This window comes from Monodelphis domestica, chromosome 4 (genome assembly GCF_027887165.1).
Source record: "Monodelphis domestica isolate mMonDom1 chromosome 4, mMonDom1.pri, whole genome shotgun sequence".
NCBI lineage: Eukaryota > Metazoa > Chordata > Mammalia > Didelphimorphia > Didelphidae > Monodelphis > Monodelphis domestica.
The window spans coordinates 223,770,489-223,781,756 of NC_077230.1; the positions used below are offsets into that span (position 1 = coordinate 223,770,489).

The 11,268-nt window shown below is 35.7% G+C and overlaps 1 protein-coding gene across 1 annotated transcript; it reads left to right on the forward strand.

The window, feature by feature from the left end:
* The first annotated feature begins 6,164 nt into the window (after nt 1–6,164).
* Nucleotides 6,165–7,106, forward strand: LOC100030233 (putative olfactory receptor 10D4). The gene has a single exon (XM_016433212.1). The coding sequence runs from the start codon at nt 6,165–6,167 to the stop codon at nt 7,104–7,106; it is 942 nt and encodes a 313-aa protein (XP_016288698.1).
* Nucleotides 7,107–11,268: the final 4,162 nt, after the last annotated feature.

An 11,268-nucleotide genomic window follows, 5' to 3' on the forward strand; every position in this document is an offset into this window, starting at 1 on the left:
AGTATACATAGGTTGATATAAATGTAGTCCTTATAGAAGAGAGTTTGAGTAAAAGAAGATAACATTTTTCCCCTTTCCTTAATATTTACCTTTTCAGGTATTCCTTGCTCTTTGATTTTCGGTATCAAACTTTCCACAGAGCTCTGGTCTTTTCTTTGCAAAAAGTTGGAAGTCTTCTATTTTGTTGAATGCCCATACTTTCCCTTGGAAGTATATAGTCAGTTTTGCTGGGTAGCTGATTCTTGGTTGGAGACCCAGCTCTCTTGCCTTTCTGAAGATCATGTTCCATGCCTTACGATCATTCAGCGTAGAACTTGCAAGGTCTTGTGTGACCCTGATTGGCATTCCTTTATATCTAAATTGTCTTTTTCTGGCTTCCTGTAGGATTTTTTCTTTTGTTTGATAGCTTTGGAATTTGGCAATTACATTCCTGGGAGTTGTCTTTTGGGGGTTTAGTGTAGAAGGTGTTCTGTGAGCTCTGTCAGTGGCTGTATTGCCCCCTTGTTCTAGAATCTCTGGGCAATTTTCTTTGATTATATCTTGTATCACCATGTCCAGTTTGGTGTTTATTTCTGGCTTTTCTGGGAGTCCAATTATTCTTAAATTTTCTCTTCTCCCCCTGTTTTCCAGATCTATCACCTTGTCGGTGAGATATTTTATGTTCTCTTCTAATTTCTTGGTGTTTTGGCTTTGCTTTATTAGTTCTTGCTTTAAAGCCTGGTTTTCTTTTACAGTTTGGTCAAACTGGTTTTGTAGATGCGTGAATTTCTTTTGCATCATTTCCCACTTTTCCTCCCAGAGGGCTTCCATCTTTTTGGTCCTTTCTGATTCAAATTCTTCATGGGTTTGTGGAGAGTTTCTATTTCCTTTGGATGATTTTGGAGAATTTTCTTGTATATCTTCTTCTATCTGCTCTGTATTTTGTATTTTGGCTCCATAGAATGTGTCCAGAGTCGCCCCTTTCTTCTTATTTTTCTTGGTATTTTGGGGCTTCTGTGGTTCTGTGGAGTTTGCCATTTCTGAATGTGGAGGATTAGTTTTTCTTGTCTCTTTCTGGTGTTCAGAGGCTTTAGTCCTGGGCAGATAGTTCTATGGGCTTTCCCTGGGTTAAACTGAATATGCCTCACTGGAACTGGAATGGAAGGGTCGGACCACGAGGCCACACTCTCCCCCTGGCTCGATTTCCGGAAGTTGCCTTCAGAATCCCTGGCCGTGAGGCTGTTTCGTCGGCCTGCGGGGGGATGGGCTGCCGCTTCCCCAAGCTCCGAGAGCACAGACTTTCACTGAGACTTGGATAGCAGGATCCAGCCCGTGAGGCTGTCTTGCCCGCCCTGAGGGTTGCTGTTGTTTTGACCAGCTCTCTGCAGCGGAGGCCCCAGGCAGTAACTTTCACCTGGACCGACCAGCTCTCTGCAGCGGAGGCCCCAGGCAGTAACTTTCACCCGGACTGGGACTTGGGTAGAAGACCCTGAGGGTTGTTGTTCCTCAGACCCTGCTCTCTGAGCCCGGCGCGGCTGCCGCTTCCGGGAGCCTTGGACTCTGCGCTCCTACCCCTGAGGTCCGAGGGATCTCGGGTTCTGGCTTTTAAGGGGAGCCGTACCTTTTGAACCGGGTCCAGGTCCAGGAGGAGGGTTCCCAGGGTCTGTGCTGTTGATCGTTTTGAATTTCGGCGCCTTAGGAGCTTCTAGTTTGAGATCGGTCGGGAAGGGTTTTCCGGAGATCTGAACTTCAGCTTTCTCTAAGCCGCCATCTTAACCGGAAGTCTGAAGCCTTATATTTCTCTGATGATATCCTTCATATTGATCCTCTTATGTAATTCTTTGCTTCCATTTTTTGTTCATTAAAAATTTTTAATCATTATTTACCATGATCATGCTAAGCTTAAAAAAAAAATTCTCTTGAATAGCTTCTGTGTTAAACTACTAACTAGGTTTAAAAACACCAAAAACAACTCTGGCTTCCTCTATTAAATGAAATCACATTAACATTATTTTAACCACATCTCTTGTTCCATTTTAGTGTTCCCCTTTTCAATTTATCAGAAATACTTAGTCATTCAGGCTATATGATTTTGCTTACCTGAGAGCTAATTTGTTTTGATCTGAGAAAAGTAAATCATTTCAAATGTTTCCCTTTTGGCTGGAGTCATGTAGTTCAGACTTCTTGAAGCTCTTCAAGATGTCTTTCTGGAAACACTCCTTTTTCTTATTCTAGAAAATTTCCTTTAATGATTTTCTGGACGATAGTGTTAAGATTCTTCTGTTTTACTAAATTTTCTGTGTTGACTGTAATCCTGAGGTTGCTTCATCTTAACCAATCCTGTGAGCCTGTCACTTTGCATTCCAAATTTTACAGTATTTTTCAGTCTATGATTCACTTTCCCCAGCATTTTTGTTCCCATCATTATTGCAATTATGTTTCCCACTGCAATAAGCAGGTCGCTTCTGTGGATTATTTTTTTATGTTTTCTATTAGTTACATTGTTGTTTTTCCTTGATTGTTTTCTTTCTATTGATTTTAGCAATCTTTATGCTGACTTCAATTTTTTCTATGATTTAAATTTTTTTTCTACAAATGCTTTTAATTTTGAGATGTTCATACCAATGATTTTTCTTGAGTAATATCATTACAGTTCTTTATTCATTTGAATTTCTTGATATATATTATGCTGTTGGATTTTGTTTTTCCATCTAGCATTTGCTTGTGGCATTTTTAGTCTTTTTTCCAGCTAAATTCAGGTTGTTTTTTTTTTTTTGGTATTGACACACATCAGTCATATTCTATTTTGGTTGATTTATGTCCCTTATGTGGTGTTGTAGCCATTTTAAATTGTCTTTGTTATTACTTTTGTTGCTTTTTTGAGAAGCATGAAATGGAGCTGATCTTCAAAATTCTTATTCCATGATCTTAACTGGAAAGCCCAAGGAGAGTAAGATTCATGAACATCTCTTACACTCCTCTGGAAAGTATTTCTCTTATTTATATGAATCAAAACTACTACCACAATCACCACCCTTATAATCACTAGTATTTATAAAACTCATTAAGATTTACAAAACTTATTTTACTGTAATAACAAACTTGGCAAGGAAGTGCTATCATCATTCCCATTTTAGAGATGACTTGCCCAAAGTGACATAGCTGTTAAATCAGGTCTAGAACTCTATTGTTTGACTTAGCAATTATATAAATGTAGATATACATGAAATAGTGTGTTACATAAACGAACTGAGCAGTTGTTTTAGATAACCAGTGCTAGTCATCAGCATCTCTTTATGTGACATGCTCAAAGCTAAGGAGAAAGATATGTTTACCAATTGGATCAATTATATATCAATCCTTCAATTGGCAAATAATATTTGTAAGCAACAACTACTTATAAGATACTATTCTAGATGCTGTGGAAATAGCATGAAGTACACATCATAAATCATAGCTATTCTACATTTAAGCTATTTGGAGATATAAAACATATACACATATGCCAAATATAAATAATATATCAAAATATGTGTCAATAGGGAACCCAAACAAAAGGGTTATAGTATCCCTCAAAATTTTAACATACAGACAAATGTCACTAGATATTATTTATGTCATTGTTATTTCTCTCTTCTCAGGTCCCAGAATACCCTGGTTTTAATTAATCCCACTGTTCCTGGCTTGCTGAGTGCCAAGAACAGGGTCCCAAAGGGATGATAAGCTAATTTAAGCATTAAAAAATGGGAAAAGTTTTAGTTCCTAGAATCTTAGAGGTGCTCAGTGTGAGGAGGTAAGGGTACTGTCAGATCTGTACTGCCTGCTTCCTGATAGACTGGTTGAAAAGGAGAAACTTTTAGAGTCCCTGACTGCATAGTTGAGTTTTACAAGAATCCTCAGTTTCCCCCTCTTTGTTGTCTAGCAGGCAAAATTTTGGAGGAACAAAAAATATTACTTCTTACCTCAGTCAGTCATGCCTCAAGCTGTTAGTAATGTTGAGCCTTCTCCTTAAACCCCTCCCTGCCCCTCTCCTCCTTCACCACTCTACCCTTTCTTTCTCTCCTTTTGTAGCTTTCTCACATTCACTTGGAGAAGCATGGACCCTGGAAAGAGGGACTGTTAAGAGTTTAGAGACCTCATTCTTATTTTTGGAAAATATAAAACAGCAAAAGATATCAGAATTAGCTGACTGCCAAAAGTCACACTAGGGAGGAAACCAGTTGTCCCCCAAATTTGGGCACTGACCAATTTGGTTCTATTACAAAGAGCAAAAGAGGCTAAACTCAAAATGGGGCTTTAACTTTTGCCAAGGCATGCTTAATTTACCTTTCTCTATGGCAATCTGTCTAATTAATGACAAAAGCTTGATTGTTTTGAGACTATGCCTTGCTATTTCTTAGCTTCCAATCTTTTTTATCTGTAGGATGAGAAAGCATGAGGTAGAGAGGAACCTGCATCTCTTCTCTGTACTTCACTTCACTCTTACACTTCACCTTAGTCGAAGAGGACAATTAAAAAAAATCTGAGATCTAATAATGGCCATGAGATGATGTCCTAACTATTTACAAAATAGAAAGAGGATTCTTCTTTTTGTACTTTCGCTTCATCTTAATGATTCAAGTTGAAAATTATTCTGATTTAGGGGAGTATGGGTACACTTTCAAATTTCATCATCTGGATCTCTTGTTTGTTTTTCTTCTTTATCAGGAAAAGGAAAGAAGAGGAAGGGATGAGAAGAAAGGAAAGAGATAGAGGAGGGAAGAGAAGGGAAGAATTAGATGGCTCAATTATTACTTAGGAAATTGGATAGAAAATCCATAGCACAACACACATTCATGAAGTTTTATGCTTTAAGAGAGACCTTGAAATTATAGAATGAACCAGTAACCTAAGATAGTGGTTGATCCCAATTCTATGAAGGCATTCTTGGGTGAGAGATTTTCTTCCTTTTTTGGAGCCTGCAAGGAATTTAAAGCTCTAGGACAGTGGAATAATGAGGGGGCCAAATAGACCCAAAAAATTGAAGATATAATAGCATATGAATTAATGTCAAGTACTTAGGACTAAATAGCTTTCTAGCTTTCTTTTATATTCACTTTGAATTACCTTACCCTGAATTTTTATATCTCTTATAAATAAATGGCAGAATTCAGTCTTATGGCTTTCAATCTGAAGAGATAAGGAATAAAATGGAAACAGGGAGTAAATGTCAGCTTAGAGTTAAAAGTGATGGTGGAAGAAGGAAAAGAAGAACAGAAAAATAGAGATTGAGTATAATGGATCTCTGAATCCAAATAGTAAACAGTTTCTGGTGTCAGGAAAATTGGGGATATTCAGTTCCCTAGATTGGGTTTAAGAGTCAATAGAAATTTAGGAATAAATTGAAGTGAAAGTCTCAAATTCGAAGATTTCCTTGCACCCTCTGGTTCTTGGAAGTGGCTAGAACCCCAAAGGTTTCCAAGAGTCTATTGGTTCTCAGGAGTGGCTGAACCTCTTGGGTAATCAACTTATATGAACAAGATCTAAACCCAGGACTGTATTCTTTATTTGGTTGTTGGACACTGGATCTTTCTTTTCCTACAATTTGGAAGAATGTGGAAGAATGCTTTTGGCTTGGTTGTACGTAGGATATCAAATGTTGTCAATTCTGATTCCACAGTTTTTCTCAAATATCCTTCCTTCTTTCCACCCAGAATGCTATTACTACAGTGTTAGAGCTTATTCCCTCTAACCTGGACTATGTCAATCGCCTTGTGGTTGATTTCCCTGCTTCATTTCTCTATATTCTCCAACCCATTCACTACACAGCTGCCAAAATAGTTTTCCTAAGTCATGCGTCTCACCATGTTTCTTCATAGACGAGAAAATTTCAGTGGCTTCCCTTGGCCTCTAGGACAAAAGAAAACTGCTTCATACTGGTATTACAAAACTCCCAGAGTCTGACTCCAATCTGCCTTCTGTCTGTCTCATTCTCTATGAATATCTGTGTCAGAGAGGTCTTGGATCCTTCATACCTAATACTTAGGAGTTGTAGGACCCTAACTGTAGAGATCTGTAACTTCTGGGACAATTCAAAATATTTCTCTTAGGTTCAAAAAGCAGTTTACTATATTTTTTAAAAATATCATAAAATAATTAATAATTTACACATTTCCTTTTATAGGTAGCTAAGAACTGGCCTTTCCATGGAGATAAAGAATTTCACAGAGGTAACTGAGTTCATCCTCCTGGGAATCCCTGAGACAGTGGGGCTAGAGACAGTGCTCTTTGTTCTCTTCTTATTCTTGTATCTATGTACACTGTCAGGGAATGTGCTCATCCTTATGGCCGTTATTTCTTCTTCTCGCCTTCATACACCTATGTATTTCTTTCTGGGAAATCTGTCTATATTTGACATGGGTTTCTCTTCAGCTACCTCACCCAAAATGTTGTTCTATCTTTCTGGACAGACACCAGTTATCTCTTTCAAAGGCTGTGTAACCCAATTGTTCTTCTACCATTTCCTGGGCTGCACTGAGTGCTTATTGTACACAGTAATGGCATATGACCGCTTTGTTGCCATCTGTCATCCTTTACGTTACAGAATTATCATGAATCATAGGGTGTGCTCTATCCTAGCAACAGGTACCTGGATGAGTGGATGTGTTCATGCTACTATCCTGACCTCCCTTACTTTCCAGTTACCTTATTGTGATGCCAACCAAGTAGACTACTACTTTTGTGACATTCCAGCAGTCTTACCTCTGGCCTGTGCAGACACATCTTTAGCCCAGAGGGTTAGCTTCACTAATGTTGGTCTTTTGTCTCTTTTATGCCTCTTCCTCATTCTCATTTCCTACACTCGCATTGGGATCTCTATATCAAGAATACGCTCCACAGAAGGTAGACAAAGAGCTTTCTCAACCTGTAGTGCACACCTCACAGCAATCCTTTGTGCCTATGGGCCCGTCATCATTATTTACCTGCAACCTACTCCCAGTCCCTTGCTTGGTTCAGTGGTTCAGATATTAAATAATCTTGTGACTCCCATGTTGAACCCCCTAATCTATAGTTTAAGGAACAAGGATGTGAAATTCGCTCTCAAGAAAGTGTTTTGTAATGTGGGACCCATTGTTGAGAATGGATAAGCCTTGATGAATAAAACTTGATTCTTCCTTGGGGAGTCCAATTCTCTAGAACATCTTTCAAATCTTGGTAAGAAACTGCAAACTACTGTCAATTATTGTATCTTTTGAGCTTGCTGATTTTTACAACATATGTTTATGTGTCTATACATTTCCTTATGTTTTATAATGAAATAGTTTCTTGATATAACCATATATTTTTCATAATGTATATTTTTCTTTTCATTATGAACTTAATAAAATCAACCAATATTAACATTTTTATATTCAAAGGAGCAAAGAAAAATCCATATGGAACCACAAACATACTTCATGATTCATAATCCCCCCTGTCCCCTGCTCTTTCCTCCCCCATCCCTAAGTTGATAAGCAGTTCTACAGGGTTATACATGTATTATTGTTCAAAACTTATTTCCATGTTATTCATATTTTGAGTAGAGAGATTCTTTAACATCAAAACCCTAATCATATCCATATTGAACTACATGATTGATCATATGTTTTTCTTCTGCATTTCTGTTTCTACAGTTCTTTCTCTGGATGTGGATAGTGTCCTTTCTCATACATTTCTCTGGATTATAGAAAAGTCTTTTACATTTGATTGTGCCATAATGTATCAGTTCCTGTGTATTATGTTCTTCTGGTTCTGCTCCTTTTGCTCTGCATCATTTCTGAAGGTCTTTTTAGTTCCCATGGAATTCTTCCAGTTCATTATGCCTTTCAGCACAATAATATTCCATCATCTTTGGTTACCTTTAATTTTTTTTTCTGTGATATATTTTTCTTTCTATTCTTCATTTTAAAATTTCTATCCCTTCCTACCACCTCCTTCTTCCCTTGAGTAGAAACTCTAATTAAGTTTAATTAAGCAAAAGTAAATAAATATTTTGCCTAGGTATCTCTCATCTCTCATTCTGTAACTCTAGTCTGTTACCTCTCTACTGAGAGGTGGGGAATACATTTCATCTTCAGTCTTTTGAAGTCCCAGTTCTTCAGTGTATAGATCAGAATTCTGAAATCTTTTTATGTTATTGTCCTTTTCATTGTTGTCATTGTGTAAATTGTTTCCTGGTTTTTATTTCACTCTGCATTTGTAATAGTTGCTCAGAAAGTATGCTGGTTGCTTGATTTCCTCCCATAAACTACTTGTTAGTTCTTTCATCCTTTCTGAAGGTATGTAAGGGTAAAAAGACTCATTCTCTTTCCTCCCACCACTAATCTTTCAGTTAGAGGTGTATCTCTCTTTTATCTTAGAGGGACAAAAGAAATAGAAAAAAGATAGTGTGACAGAGCACTAAAATAATTTCCTATTTCTTTCCCTTCCTCTCAGTTAATGTAGACAAACAGTTTTCCTCAGTGGAAAGTAGATAACTGTCCCTGAGTATGCCAACTAGAAGTATCAATAAGTATCAACTGGTGAAAATTGTTAGTCATTGACTTGTAGTGTAGAATCTCTGAGGTGAGACAAATCACTAAGATACCTCATGCTGTTTTTAACAAAGAAGTTCATTTATCCAAATTCTAACAAGATGGAAATCAGAGAAAGTATGAATAGGATGATATATGCCAGACAATATTGGGGGGGGCTTTCACATTGGAATCAAGGTGGCCAACCAAGAGAAAGAGTTCTAGATCTAATTCTAAGGGGAACCCCCCCAATAATAAAGATATTATATTTGATAGTCAAATAGGAACTAACCTATGTGACATTTGAGCACTGAATGCTTTCATAGATAAGTGCTTGCAGGGGGGATAGAAGAGTTAAATTTCTCATCAAATAATAATGGCTAAACCTGAAGTGATAGTTTGAATATCCCTTTTCTCTTTTACAGATAGTAAACAATCTAACCTCACACTGATGTTGGAAAGTTATTATTAATGATCTGTTCACAAAGTACCATGGTTTAAGTGTAAACTTAATACCTCCATCAAATGTGATTATCCTTTTGCCTTCTTTTTGTTTCTTTGTATTATTTAGTGCAAAAGTGTCAAACATAAAGCCTATAGGTTTCATTAGCAGTCACTCTCCAGACAAGAATCTGATCCAAATTAAAATGTAATTGGAAATATTTTAAAAATAAATAAAAATGCTATAAAACACACATGCTGTTAACATATCTTCTGTCAATATGCTTCTGCAGAGATCATTATGCATGATTTAATAATAACCCACCCCACTCTATTTAAACTTGATATTACTGATCTATTGAATACCCAAAGTGGAAAACAGTCACTTGGGATAGAGAATGACTACAGGCCATATTTTAGAGGGGTGGAAAAAGTGAGATAGGAAAATAAAAAAAGTCAATTCTGTGATAGAATATTGAAATTTCTTCTTGCTTCTTTCTGTTTTCAGTCAGTTCAGCAGAATGAAAATTGATTCTTTTAGTGGAAACTAGATAACAATAACCAGTTTACAACATAAATTAGAAAATATCAATAATAACAAGTGACACATTCAAGAAGGAAATCCAAAAAAGAGATAATTTTTATGTCCCCTTTCTAATTCATAGATATGCAGGAGAATTTGGGGAGAATTAGGGAAGCATCCTTACCATCTTCCCTTTGTGGCTAGCTTTCACAAAAAATTGGAATGTGATTTTTAAAAACCATAGAGGTGACATACCAATTAACTACACAAAAATTATTTTGCAGGACTAAAAATAATAATCTGGAAAAAATGATTTAGAATATTTTTCATATGATTATTGATAGTTTTAATTTCTTCATCTGAAAACTATTTATTCATATTGGCATGTCACTGAATAAATAAATTTAGATAGAATTGTCATTTTTAATATGTTAGCTTGGCTTACCCATGAGCAATGACTATTTTTCCAATTCTTTAGTTCTGATTTTATTTGTGTGAAAATTGCTTCATAATTGTGTTCAAATAATTCCCGTGTTTGGCTTGGCAGTTAGATTACCAGCTACTTTTTATTGTCCAGAGTTATTTTAAATGGAACTTCTCTTACTATCTCTTTTACTGCCAGCTTTTATTGACACTATATAGAATTGCTTATGATTTATATGGGTTTATTTTGTATCCTGCATCTTTGCTAATGTTATTAATTTTTTCAACTAGTTTTTCAGTTGATTCTCTAAGTATGCCATCATATCATCTGTAAAGAGTAAAAATTTACTTTCCTCATTGTCTACTTTTAATTCTTTCAATTTCTTTTTCTTTTTTATTGCTAAAATTTATATTTCTCTATAATAATAAATAGTCGTGGTGATAATGGGCATCCTTACTTCATCCCAGATCTTACTGGGAAAGCTTCTAACTTATTCCCATTGCAGATATTATTTGCTGTTGATTTTAGATAGATTCTAATCATTTCAAGGAGTGGTTCATTTATTCCTATGCTTTCCACTTTTTTTAAAAAATGGGAATGTGTTTTATTTTGTTAAAGTCCTTTTCTGCATCTATTGAGATAGTCATGTGATTTCTATTAGTTTGGTTGTTGATATCATCAATTATGCTGATAGTTTTCCTGATTTTAATTCATTCAGAGTATACATTCAGAGTATAAATCTCAATTGCTCATAATGAATGATCCCTGTGATATGTTGCTGTAGTCTTCTTACCAGTATTTAAAAAAAAAATTTGGCATCCATATTTGCGAATGAAATTTGACTATAATTTTCTTTCTGTTTTTGCTCTTCCTAGCTTAGGTATAAATGTTTGATAGAACTCACTTGTGAATCCATCTAGCCATGGGGATTTTTTCTTATGTAGTTCATTGATGGCTTGTTTAATTTCTTTTTCTTAGAGGATATTAAGTATTCTATTTCCTCTTTTGTTAACCTGGGCAATTTGTATTTTTGTAAATATTTATCTATTTCACTTAGATTGTCAGATTTATTGGCATATAACTGGGCAAAATGACTCCTAATGATTGCTTTAATTTACTCTTCACAGGTGGTGAATTCATTCTTTGCATTTTTGATACTGATGATTTAATTTTCTTCTTTCCTTTTTTAAATCAAATTAACTAATGTTCTATTTAAATTATTTCATAAAACCAACTCCATGTCTTATTTATTAGATCAAAGTTTCCCTTGCTTTCAACTTTATTCATTTATTCTTTGACTTTTATGATTTCTGTTTTAGTCTTTAATTGTAGATTTTTATTTGTTCTTTTTCTAGTTATTTTCATTGCAT